The sequence below is a fragment of the Lynx canadensis genome, chromosome B2 (genome assembly GCF_007474595.2).
Source record: "Lynx canadensis isolate LIC74 chromosome B2, mLynCan4.pri.v2, whole genome shotgun sequence".
NCBI classification, from domain to species: domain Eukaryota; kingdom Metazoa; phylum Chordata; class Mammalia; order Carnivora; family Felidae; genus Lynx; species Lynx canadensis.
Window position 1 is genome coordinate 32,258,509 of NC_044307.1, and position 13,727 is coordinate 32,272,235.

The 13,727-nt window shown below is 44.3% G+C and overlaps 1 protein-coding gene across 2 annotated transcripts; it reads right to left on the reverse strand.

Annotated features, from left to right (window-relative positions):
• Positions 1-3,552: 3,552 nt before the first annotated feature.
• LOC115513796 (HLA class II histocompatibility antigen, DM alpha chain) lies at positions 3,553-7,393 on the reverse strand. Of its 2 annotated transcripts, none has more exons than XM_030315211.1 (5): positions 7,237-7,393; positions 5,429-5,713; positions 4,548-4,826; positions 4,190-4,315; positions 3,553-3,820 (listed from the first exon to the last, which is right to left on the reverse strand). In XM_030315211.1, the coding sequence occupies exons 1-5, from the start codon at positions 7,322-7,324 to the stop codon at positions 3,816-3,818; spliced, it is 783 nt and encodes a 260-aa protein (XP_030171071.1). In that variant the 5' UTR covers positions 7,325-7,393; the 3' UTR covers positions 3,553-3,815. The 2 variants fall into 2 exon arrangements, with proteins under 2 accessions (XP_030171071.1, XP_030171070.1); XM_030315210.1 differs by having other exon boundaries at positions 4,187-4,315; positions 7,237-7,392.
• Between the last annotated feature and the right edge of the window lie 6,334 nt (positions 7,394-13,727).

The window sequence follows — 13,727 nt, forward strand, 5'->3', positions numbered from 1 at the left end:
TGAACATAAGGGAAGGGAAGCAAAAATAATATAAAAACAGGGAGGGGGACAAAACAGAAGATACTCTTAAATGTGGAAAACAAACAGAGGGTTACTGGAGGGGTTGTGGGAGGGGGGATGGGCTAAATGGGTAAGGGGCATTAAGGAATCTACTCCTGAAGTCATTGTTGCACTATGTGCTAACCAACTTGGATGTAAATTTAAATAAATAAATAAATAAATAAATAAATAAATAAATAAATAAAATGTGAATGGAAACAGTAATATCCCTACATTAATATATCATGTTATAAAACATGTTATTTTAATTTTGTGAGTTAGTAACTAAATAAAGGTAGCTAGCAGACATTTGACTATGTCCCTATAACTTTTATATCCCTCAAACTTTATATATTGAAATTGGTCAAAAAACTTCTAAAATATTCCAATCAAGAAAACTGAGTATCATTTTATCACTTTATATTCCAGTGAAAATTGTAACTTTACTGCCTTGGGGTTGGAAAGAATTTCTTAAGATCACAAAACACAAACCATGAGGGTTCTGACTCAAAATTAAATAATTCTATTCAAGGAAAGAATATATACGAATTTAACTGAAGAGCAGCAAACTAGAAGAAGGCATTGCAATATTTATACTGACGTAAAATTATTACATAGACTATATAAGAAATCCCCACAAATTCACAAGAAGACAATGCAATTTTAAAAATAGACAAAAGATATGAATCGGCAATTCACAGAGAGAAACCTATGAAAAGATGACCAACTTCAGTAGTAACACGAGAAAGGCAAATTAAAAGGAAATACCACTTTACATCCACCCTATTGCCAACATTTGAAAGTCTCGTAATTTCAAGTGTTAGTGATGATAAAGGAAAATGAGAACCACCTTGCTACATTGATGGAAGGATAAACTGTTTATAATCCCTGAATTACATAAATTACAAACTAGTTGGGTGAAAAAAATTAACGTATGAAACAAGGCAGCGTATCCTTGAGAGCAAAGTCTGTGGTGAAGTGTGTTAAGTTTTAGAGAAGCTCAGTGAAGGTCAATTAAGGGTGGAGGAGGGTTGCCAGGCTGGCACAGTGGGAAGAGCATGTGACTGAGACGGAAGCTTGATCCCGGGGTCTTGAGTTCAAGACCCACGCTGGGTGTGGAGATTAGTAAATAAACTTTAAAACAAAACAAAACAAAAAGCCTGCAGGATTAGGGATAGGTTCACAGAAGGAGTGAACATGGATTGGATCCATAGCGTTGGTTAAAATGGGAACAAGGGAAGCAGAATGAAGAAGGTATTCCGGTGAGAGGAAAAGCCTGGACAAGTGCCCTAAGGTGACATGATACTGTCAAGAAAGAGCCATGAAACTGGACAGGATTACTGCTGGGAAGGGGACACCTGAGAGGCTCTTCAATGCTTCTCGAGGATTGCAAGTGACAGTATCATAAAATGTTTGATCAGACAGCATCTAACATGAGCCCATCACTTCACAAATGAGGAATTTGAGGTCCGGAGAGGGGAGGTGACTTGTCTAAGGTCACACAGCATAATGAAAGCAGTTTGAAGACTTGACTGGCAAGAAACTTCTGGATAGTTGAAAAGTAGAAACCAGGAAGAACTGCAAAGTAATAAGAGACAGTTGTAGAATGGTAAAGAGAAAAGAAAAAGAAAAAGGGAAATATCTCAAAGGGAGAAAATACAATACTTGGTTGTCAGTTCCAGAAAAAAAGAAAGAAGTCAATGATGCTGCAGAGTTCCCCTGTGGAAATCCTTGCTCAATTATTGAGTAACTTTTCCACGTGCTAAACACTGCATTCTACAGATATTAACTTCACAACACAGTTAAGGTGGACACCATTGTTTTCATTACCCTTTTACAGAAAATAATATCAGGGCACAGAAAGGTTAAGTAATCTACCCAAGGGCCCACAGCTAAAATTTTGACAATCACAAATGAATCCCCAGCAGTCTGATTCCTGAGAGCATACTCTTGAGCAGAAAGCATGCTGCTGTTAGAAATGAGATGGTTTAGGGGCGCCTGGGTGGCTCAGTCGGTTAAGCGGCCGACTTCGGCTCAGGTCATGATCTCGCGGTCCGTGAGTTTGAGCCCCGCGTTGGGCTCTGTGCTGACAGCTCAGAGCCTGGAGTCTGTTTCAGATTCTGTGTCTCCCTCTCTCTGACCCTCCCCCCTTCATGCTCTGTCTCTCTCTGACCCTCCCCCGTTCATGCTCTGTCTCTCTCTGTCTCAAAAATAAATAAACGTTAAAAAAAAACTTAAAAAAAAAAAGAAATGAGATGGTTTAGGGGCACCTGGGTGGCTCAGTTGGTTGAGCATCTGACTCCGGCTCAGGTCACAATCTCATGGTTCATGGGTTTGAGCCCCACATAGGTCTCTGTGCTGGGAGCTTGGAGCCTGCTTAAGATTCTGTGTCTCCCTCTCTCTCTCTCTGCCTCTCCTCTGCTCACTCTCTCTCTCTCTCTCTCTCAAAAATAAAATAAACATTTTTTAAAATTTTTTAAAGAAATGAGATGGTTTAGGGACGCCTGGGTGGCTCAGTCAGTTAAGCGTCCAACTCTTGATTTCAGCTCAGGTCATGATCTCATGGTTTGTGATTTCGAGCCCCTTGTCAAGCTCTGCGCTGACAGCACTGAGCCTGCTTGAGATTCTCTCTCTCCCTCTCTCCCTGCCCCTCCCCTGCTCATACACACACTCTGTCAAAATAAATAAATAAACGTTTTAAAAAAAGGAAAAAAGAAAAGAAAGAAACGAGATGATTTAGAGGAGGTGCCAACTCCTGGGAATTGGATATTTTCCCCTAGATTAGATGCTGGTACAATGTGAAGAAGAGACTCTCTCACCAATACCAAAGTAATTTCACTCTTGACTTTCATGCCACCCCCTCCTCCAAAGCAACTCCCAGACTCTAAGGAAAGCAAGATGCAAAGTCTTATGACAGTAAGAAAGCATATGCAAAGGAATTTACCACCAGTAGTCACGTGTCCCTCGCCCCCACTACCTGCTCAGGGCAGCACTACCACAGTTCTCCTCGGATGATCCACTCAGGCCAAAGAACAATCGTTGGAGGGACACATGAGTTGCGGGCCCTTCCAAGCTAGCTGTTCATACTTCACTTCAGGAGCCTGAATATACTGTTTTCACAGAACCGACACGACTGAGTTAGAATAGCATTTAAAAGCTCATTTTTCCCACTCCTGAGCTCCTGTTTTCCCAGCTATGGTGAAGGTTGAAGGGGGCTACATATTTCTCAAGACAGCCAATACTATCCATAAGCATTTTCATAAACAGTAAAATGAAAAAGAAAAAAATCCGCAGTCAGCTTTCTCCACTATTTTGTGAGCAGATTATCAGAAAGTAGCTCTGCCTTCATTTGTCACATATTTCGCACAAACTGATAGAAGTAAAAGCCATCGTACGGTGCTCAGACCGGGGAACAGGAGTTGGCTGAGGAGTTAGGGGTTTTCCCATTCCCCTCCCTAATGAGGGCAAGCTGTGTTTACATTAAGGCATGTTGAATTTGAAATGACAACCCACTCAGTATTAAGAAATAAGATTTATTGCCCTGAAGTGGGAAGGAATGTGGCCGTGACAGGAAAGCCACTCTGGGTTCCCCTGGGTGCAAGTCCCAGGACAGCAGAGCTTCCAGCTGAGAAACCTGTACATGCCCACATGTCCCTCAGGGGCATCCCAGGGACTTCTGCTCTGAGGAGGAGAGATCCTGGGCAGGATGTGGGAAGCCTGAGCTTCCCCCGCATGCATGGTTGACACTGTTGGCACCAGACTCTGGTCAGGAAGAATCAATCTGAGGAGAGAGAAGGATGGAGGAAAGCCATCAGGGGACCCCCCCCCTTTCCCAAAAGCCCCTCCCTGCCTGCCACATATCCCACAGAAGTTGATCTCTCTTTGGCCCCAAGTCATCTCCAAGCACCCCTCCTACAACTCCCCATATCACCCCTCTCCCACTCAGTCATGCCTGTGACTTGTAACTGTGTGTGTGTGTGTGTGTGTGTGTGTGTGTGTGTGTGTGTGTGTGCAACTGGGACCCCATGTCCGTGGTGCCGGATACAGGCCTCTCCACCCAACCACAAGATGACTCTGGCATGTCCCCACAAGAGCACTGTATGCGGCTCCCATGGCTCTCCCACCCACTCCAGATGCCCTGACGTACCACCTGAGCAAGGCTTTCGGAAGTAGATGATGAGGACTAAACCAACAATGATGCCCAGCACACCCAGGCCAAAGGCCACACCACACAGCACATTCTCCAGAAGATCAGAGGGCAGCGCATTATGGGGCACTAGGGGAAAAGGGGAGTGTGTCAGCCTGGAGACTTGATTGGTGAGGCCCCCACCCAGGAGAATTACTTGGGCGTCTGGGGTGAAAAAGGAGGAACCGAGGCATGAAAAGATGAGGTTGCTCAGAGTGAGAATGGATTTAAACAAGATCCAAGTGGAGAAAGAAGGCCCTCCTACGGGTCCATCATTTTTTGCCCCCAAAAGGAAACAGGCTGCCAGGAAGAAGTTTCTCACCCCAAAAGGCAATTGCGTTGTAGCTGTCAATCTCGTGAGTTACCATGCAGGAGTAAAGGTCAGAGGGTACTGGTGTGAAGTTTAAGTAAGAAAAGGCCTGGAAGCTGAGTCCATCCACAGCTGACACAAAAGTGGGCCTGACTCCTTCCACAGGGTCCAAATGATGCTGCCAGTTCACCGTCAACGTGGGTGGGAAGAGATTACTGACAAAACAGACGAGCGTGTTGGGCTTTCCAAACTCCAGGGGCTTCAGCGTGAACACCTCAACAACAGGTAACCCTGGTGGGAGGATTGAGGTGTGAGGGAAGGAAGTAACTAGTTTAGATGGTACCCCTGAGTTTGGAAGGGAAGTGGCATACAGAGGGGAGGGCAGAGACAGAGTAGGGGACGGGCTTTGGGGAAAAAGGTGAGGGAGGAGATGGGGCTCTGAAGGAGGTCTTCTTCCAGGTAAGACCCAGACCTGAACTTAGAGGCAGAGCCAGACCCAGGCCACCCTGGGACCCTCCACCCTGATTTCCTGTGGCACTTCCTGTCTAGACCTCACACAGTCTTCTAATCACATGCTGTCTTCTTGTTGAAACACAGGCACATCATCAGATACTTTCTTCCCTTCCATCCTACTGAGCATAGCAATACAAGCTCTAATATTCAGCATCAATTGGTCCCTCTTGCATTCATCAAGTTCAATAGTTTTGACCCCCTACTATGTCCTAGGCACATGCCTTTGCCCCAAAACAAAAACAGAGTACAGACTATAGTTGGTAAGGGGAGATCCAGAAGGCATTGGTTAGGCAAACTGGTGTGAAAGGGAATAATTCACTGCACATGTTGAGGAGGTTAAGAATGCAGCCCCTACCCCCACCCCCAGAGACACCCCTGACCTCTAGACACAGGGATTTTCCCTTCAAGTTTTGGCCCTATTTCCTGGATCATAGCCTGGCAGAATGCTTTGTCAAAGAAAATGGCAGAAGTATCTCCAAGCTTCTGAGCCCAGTCAGCAAATTCAGGCAGGCGAGGCACTCGGGTATTCTGGGAAAAGTCGAAGGAGAAAAGCTGGTCTCCATCATAGGTTTCAGAGAGTCCAATGTTGGGACTCCAGTCCTGGCAGTACATCGTATGCAGGAACGTGTGGTTTTGCAGTTCATCCTGCCACACTGGGGTAGGAGCTGCAAAGGAGACAGAGAAAGTCAGGGAGGTGAGAGTCTCCTCCTCCTCTTTAGCTTAGAAAACAGCAAGGCAAGCCTTAGGTGGAGGAGGTAGGGTTGGGGTATAACCCCTTCTTGTGTCTCTTATTAAGGCTCTCCCTCCCAATGGGGGTAAAGAAGAAATTACAGGACCTCTCCAAAACTTCCCTTGCCCATAAAAACGACAACTGTCTAAAGTTGTAAAAAATAAAATAGGTGTATTTTCTAAAGTGACAGATTCATTTGGGGCACCTGGGGGCTCAGTTGGTTAAGCCTCCAACTTCAGCTCAGGTCATGATCTCATGGTTTGTGGGTTTGAGCCCCACGTCGGGCTCTGTGCTGACCGCTCAGAGCCTGCTTCCAATGCTGTGTCTCCCTCTCTCTCTGCCCTCCCCCACTCACACTATTAAAAATAAATAAGCATTTAAAAAAAATTTTTTAATTAAATGACAGATTCAGAGTCACAGTGTTAGTTGTGTGTTTGTGTACTGCACAGAGGCATCTGGCCAAGGAAGTAATTGGAAGCTGAAATCAAGCCTGCACTCTGGTCACCAAGCCATGCATCCTGGCACAGGCATGCATCCTCTCAAAAAAGATGCCTTCGTCTAATTCACAGAAGGCCACCAATATTTACTTGTAAAGGGCCTGGATGGGTTCTCTAGTCTTTGAGGGGAGGATAAAGGAATGGTCATGGCCTCCCCAAGCCACAGATGACACTGCCCCATCCTACCCCCAGACAACATGGTAAACCAAAAAACCAATCTCCAGACTTCTCTTCAGCCACTTCATCAACACAAAACCTCTCTGGAAACGTCCTCACCCCTCCCTCACCCCTCCCTCACCCCTCCAGCCCCTGCAGTGTGACAGAACTGGAGGACTGGAGAACTGCAAAAAATAATCCCTGTTCTTGGAGGCCCCCGGCTAGAATTCCTAGACACACACACACACACACACACACACACACTAGCAGGAAACTTTCTACCCAGTACCTAATACCTAGAATAAAAGACATTTAGAGTAAGAGGGATCTTCCAGATTATTCTTCCATTCTGTCCCATCCTTTACAGAGAAGGAAACTAAGGATGAATAAAGTTAAGAAAATTTCAAGAATCACAGTGTGAGTTGATGACAGAATGCAGAGTAGATGCCTAAATAGAACAGTGAATAATCAAATCCCAGCTCTGCCACTTTCCAAGTGTGTGAATTTGAACAAGTTACTTAAACTCTCTGAGTCTCATTTTTTTTCATCTGTAAAATGGATATTGTAATCTCTGCTTCAAGAGATTGTCTTAAGTGGAAATATATAAAGCGCCTGACATTGTTTGCCATCCATCCATCCACAGTTGATCTCTTTCCCAACTCTGTGATCATTTCCATTACTCCATAATACTTCCCACCACTTACAAAGCACAGGGCTTCAAATGTAAAGAAGACTTCAAATGCTCTGGGTGGCTCCCTAGGCTCTAACCCATCAGGACTGAAGTAAATGAGAGGTACTGTCATACCTTCAGGGGCGGTCCAGGAGTGGGGCAGCAGCCACAGGAGGTGTAAAAACCTTAGCAGTGCAGCTCCCTGCCTCTGCTCATGATCCATATCTTCACACCACACAGTGTGCTACAAGCTACCAACCAGATGACCCAGGTCCCAGACTCCTTCCCCAGATCATGTTCCGCCAGCTACTTCCACAGTTGCCCTTGTCATTTGGCCAAACCAATCACAGAAGCGTAGGGTTTAACATCATCAGTTGCTGGGGAGAGACGTGGTTCCAGCAACCTCCTGAAGACTTGGTGTTTTCACCAGGGCAGAGTGGGGTGTGTAACTGGACTGAGGACAATGGAGGAATGTCTGCCTCCTGCTGGGGATCCCTCTTTAGCATCAAGCTATCAGCCAAGAAACCTAAGCAATGGGCTCTTCAGAGCAGCACCACCTCCTGGCAGAATGCTGTGGTGGAGAAGCTCCTCTTCTCTCAAGCAAACCCCCAGGGCTCTTCAGACCCCACCTCCTCCTCCCTCCAGCCTTCCCTCCTTTTTCTCAGAGAGGTATTCTTCGGGCATTAGCTCTAATTCATTCTGTCAGTTGGGCATTTGGCTCTTGATTTCAGCTCGGGTCACAAGCTCATGGTGGTGAGATCTAGTCCCCTGTAGCGCTCAGCACTGAGCATGGAGCCTGCTTGGGATTCTCATTCTCCCTGTCTCTCTGCCCCTCCCTCACCAGTGTCTCTCCACCCCCCCCCCCACACACACACACAAATAAATAAACATTTTTTAAAAAGAGAAATACAGAAAAATTTAATAAATGCTGGTATTAGGCCCAGTGCTAAAAATACAAAGATAAATAAAGGGTATTTCTGCCTTCAAAGAGCTTAAAGTCTAGTGGTGGGATCAAGAATGGGCCAAGTGTTTTGAAAGTAGTAACTTTTTGAGGATGGAGGAATACATGGAACATAATCAAGACCTTCTAAGAATCTTAAAGGAAAGACAATTTGACCAGCAGAACATGAGGGAAGAGAAAAGCATTCCAGGGCAAGGGGTAGGCAAGTCTGTGGAGGTCAAAGGCATTCAGAGCTCCTTCCTTTGGTTGGATGTGAGTGTTGTAGAGGCTAGTCATTGTGTCCCTGTTTGGTAGTGGGGTGTGGGGGAGTGTCAAGATGAGCTAGAAATTCAAGCAAGGGTCAGATCACACAAGCCATGTGAGACCACAAAGAGGGTCTGGCTTTCAGAGATATTAAAACTGAGAAGTGACACAATTATTTTAACTTTTAGAAAAATTGGTCTGACATTTCAAAAGATGGACTGGAGCTTGGGAAAAAATTGAGGCAAAACTGCTGGTCAGAGTCTATATAGTATAGTACATCAAAATAAAAAGTTGCACACCCACACACCCCCCCCTTTTTTTTTAGCAATATAACAATAATTTAGGTGAGAAATGATAAGAGCCTGAATTAAATCGTGAACAAAGGAGACAGAGGGAATAGAATATTGGACAATTAGGAGGTAGAATCTAAAGGGCTTGGCTACTGATTAGCCAAATGGAAGGATCAAGGATAACACTAACAGTTTCTAGATTGGGTGTCTGGGTGGGTGTAGTGATGGCCTACAGTGAAACAGAAAAGAATGCCTTAGAAGCAGATTTGATGAAGAAGAGAATGAGTTCAGAAATGCTGGATGGCTCAGTTGGTTAAGTGTCTGACTCTTGACTTCAGCTTAGGTCACTATCTCATGGTTGGTGGGATCGAGTGACAGCTCCACAGTGACAGCATGGAAGCCTGCTTAGGATTCTCTCTCTCCCTCTCTCTCTGACCCTCCCCTGCGGGCTGGCATACACACACGCACACACACACACACACACACTCTCTCTCTCAAAATAAATAAACATTTAAAAATATGTTTAAAAAAGAAAAGATTGAGTTCAGTGTTGTACATGTTGAATCTGAGCTGCCAGTGGTAGAGCCACACAGGAGGCGTGAGGTATATCCGTATGGATCCCAGGTATGGGCTAAAAAACCTCGATTTTGTAGTCATCAGCACAAATGTTGAAGCAGAAGCAGTGGATAAGATCATGCAAGTAGGCTGTGCAGACGGAGCGGGAAGTGACACAAGGACATAAGTCTGCATAGGTTCCAACCCCACCCTCTTACAAGTTATCATCCAGGATCAAGTCAGGAACATGGAACCACTCTAGGTACTTCATATTGATGGAGTTTAATACAGAGAATTGGTCCCAAAGATGTTAAAAGGGCAAGAAGTGCAAAAGAAAAAAGCGTGTGTCTGGAGGCCCAAATAGAAAAGAGGAATACCTAGAAATCAGAAGATACTATTGCCCCTCACATGGAATCCATGTCTACATCTGCTGTTGCCCTGGCACAGACACCATTACAGTTGGTTCTGGATCTACTGAAAAGGTTCCTTTTTTGTCAAGGCCAGATCATTGAAAAGGTACTTTCTCTACCTCTAAGGCTGGAGTCCAGAATCACCCATTTTTGCTGCTGCCATATCTACCAGCAACTGCCACTCTGTTAGTAACTAAAGCAGGAAGCTTCTCGGTTTCTCTTGCCTTCTTATCTCCCACCAGTACCTCCTATTGAGAGACTCTAACAGGAAGCCAACTGGCTAGGACATGCCTTGGGAATTATGTACCTTACAGATGCCTAGGCTGAAAAGTCCAGAACACAGTATAGGAGGGCATGGCACTGACACCAGAAAATAACCAGTACGCTGAAATGGATTCCTTTGTAGGAATCTAGTGACACCAGCAGCGTCCAGATAGCTACGAAAGCAAAAAGGAGAGCAAGGAAGAAACAGATTCAGAAAAGCAGAGGTGTTCCATGAAGAAGGACAGGGTCAGCATGATAAAATGCTACCCAGAAGTCAAGGAAGGACTGAAGTGTCCTTAGATTTGGTAATTATGAAACAGTTGACAAATGTATTGAGAGCAGTTTCAGTGTTGCAGTGGGAGTTGACTCCAGATTGTGGTGGGCTAAGAAGTAAGTGGGAGGTGAGGAAGAAACTGTCACTGTATATGCTGGAAGTCTAATAGAGAAGAAAAGGAGAGAAAGACAGAAGGGGTGGGGGAAGAGGCAGCGAGAAAGATTTAATGTGGCAATTAAGTAATCTTAGAAATTAATCTATGCGGGTATGGTCCATCAGTATTTTTCAGACTTTCAAAATCCATACTCCCTTTTGAAAAATAAATAACAGCAGCAATAATAGCCAAAATCAAGAACAACCCTATTATGACCTCCTGGATATCCTGAAACACTAATACATATATTGTACGTGAACACACTTGTGAATGTGTGTGGTGGGGGAGGGTGGAGTGCCAGATTTGGGATAGGGTTTGGAAATCATTGTGTTACACTCCAAAAACCAGGGCATTTTCCCAGTGTCCCACTCTTTACGGGCTAACACATCAGCAGTTCCTGTGGTGGGAGAGTCGGGCCCTTGGGGAAGCAGAAAGGAAGTTTGTAACATCACCAGGACTATAGGGGGAGACATGTAGCACACAGCCACCTAGAGTCTAAGCCAGGGGTCTGCAAACTTTTTCCAAAAAGGACCAGAAAGTAAATATTTTAGGCTTTGTGGGCAACTCATCTCCGTCTCGTGTGCTCAGCTGCAGCACGAAAACAGCCACAGGCAACATGTAAATGAAACAGCATGGCTATGCTCCCTGTTTCCTCCCAGCTTTTCCTCTCACTTCCTGGGCATCTCCTTCTCAGTCTCCTTCGTGGACCACTTTGTTCCAGTCACTTTTTGAACACTGGTGTTCCCTGGAGTTTTGTTCTTAACTTTCTTTTTGCCTACAGACAGGGAAATTTTAATTTCATATAATTTTCATGACATGATTCTTCTTTTGCTTTTTTCCCCCAACCATTTAAAAATGTAATAATTGTTCTTAGATCTTGGGCCATGTAAAATATGGCAGGCTGGCTTTTGCTTCCATACCACAGTATTCTGAGCACTGCTCTATGTGTGTGGTCAGAATTGTGATGGGGAGCCTCAAAATAAACCAAAAAAGAGCTCCATTCCCCCTTGGGGATGGCAATTGGTTAATGAATACATTGTGGCCCAGATGCAACAGATTGTTTGGGAGGAGATTTGAGGGGAAACAGGAGGAAGAAGACTGGGTGGGAGGGCTAGGAACAGGTACAGCAGACATTGCAACTACTCTGGGTGGGAGGAAAGAAGCAACAGGGTCCAAGTTCTCCACAGACTAGAGTGTGGACAAGATCAGGATGAGCAGAAATATAACCACCCGTCATCAAGACTCTGGCGAGATGCGGTTAACTCCTTTCTCTCCCAGTATAAATAGTACCAAGTTCAAATAGTTATAACTACCCTTCCCTCTATGCAATCCTTCTTCCTGTCAGGACCCTCCAACAAGTTCCATAACAGATATTTCAAAGAGAGTCTCTAATTAGTCTGGGAAGGGGTGCCTGTGTGGCTCAGTCCGTTAAGCGTCTGACTCTTGATCTCATCCCAGGTCTTAATGTAATTAGTCTGGGAAGTGGTAATTAAGGGTAAGAGGAGCAAGGTAGCCAGTTCTGTATTCTAGTAACTCACTGTCTCTTTTGGTCATTAGATAGGAATGTCCCTGAAAATAATGGCACCTGTAAATCCAGCAGGCCATGGCTTTCTAACAGCTCTCCCATCCCTTTCTAGTACTGCTCCATTTATTTTTCCTGGCAAGGCGGAATTTCCTGAAAAAGGTGTGGGTTACCATCTTTCCACTTTCACACTTGCCATTTAATCCATAACCCTCAACAAAGGATTGTTCACCAGTATTTTTGTGTAGCTAAATCAAATGGATTCTTGGTAACATTTGACACTGTTGGCCATGCCCTCCTTCCTCAAATGGTCTATTTTTTGGCATCCTGAATGGCACTCTCTCCTAATTTTTCCTCCCACTTCTCTGGCGTCCTCTTCTCCATCTTCTTTGTGGACTCCTTTCTTAAGACTTGCTGTTCCCTGGAGTTTTATCCTCAACCTTTTCTCTTCTTACATTACATTTGTCCTGGATGGCATGCTTTAGTAGCCACCTATTTTCTGATATCTCCCAAATTTACCCCTTGAACTCAGATCTTGGCCTGAGTTCCATACTACCCATATAGTTAACTTTTAGCTTTTTGGACATTTCCACTTGAACTCCACAGCAGTTCTCAAACTGTATTCTCCACAAAAGTCCCATGCAGGACTTCATCTCACAAACCCTGAGATCATGACCTGAGCTGAAATCAAGAGCTGGACATTCAACCAACTGAGCCACCCAGGCACCCCTAACTTAACTTTTAAGTTTGTTTGTTTGTTTGTTTGTTTGTTTGTTTGTTTGTTTGTTTGTTTTGAGAGAGAGAGAGACAGCACGAGCAGGGGAAGGGCAGAGAGAGAGGGAGAGAGAGGATCCCAAGCAGGCTCTGCACCATCAGTGCAGAGACGGACACAGGGCTTGAACTCATGAACCGTGAGATGGTGACCTGAGCCGAAACCAAGGGTAGGATGCTCAACCCACTGAGCCACCCAGGCACTCTTTCCCTAACTTAACTTTTAGAATGGCAATTTATTGGAAGGATACTGAACTAGCTCATGAAATCGAAAGAAGAGTGGATAATCTAGCCTCACAAAGGGGAGCTTCATGGGCCTTAGCAGCAAGGGTTGAGCTGCCATTAATATGCCTCACTTTTAAAGACCTCCAGCCTCCATCTCTCAAGTTTCACATTGCTGGGAGAGACAATCTGACTGGCTCAGCTGGTATTAAGTGTGTACCTCTAGATCCAATTAGCTGTGGCCAAGCACACTATCACCTCTATGTATCAGAGTTATTTCCAGAGAAGGGAGAGTCATCATGAACCAAAAACCACCTCAATACAGCTATTTTCCATATATGGCATCCCTGACACTTGACTGAGATCATCTGAGGCATAAACATGAGGTTAAATCTATGTATTAATGCATAGATACCATTTCCTAACTGCCTGGGTAAATCTGTGTATTAATGCACAGTTTTTCCTAACTGCCAGATATATATGTCATCTACTTGATGATCTCTGGCCTGTCACAAGTCTTGCCACAAATTCAAAATATGCTAATATGATTCAATGTTGATTTATTAATAATAAAAATATTTATATTGCACTAACTGATTTCCTTTGGATCTATGACTAAAGGAAGTTTGTGTTTATTTGTTTGTTTGTTTGTTTACTGTGAGGGGCTCCTGGGTGGTTCAGTCCATTAAGCGACTGACTCTTGATCTCAGCTCAGGTCGTGATCTCATAGTTCATGGGACTGAGCCCCACATCGGGCTCTGTGCTGATAGCATGGAGCAGGCCTGGAATATAAGTTAATAAACTTAAAAATAAACTTTTAAAATAAAAATAAATAAATAAATAAAATCTTTTTAAATAAATAAATAAATAAATAAATAAATAAATAAATAAATTTTACTGTGAAAAATATCAAACATACATGAAAGAGAAGAATCTAATAAATCCCTATGTACTGTCATG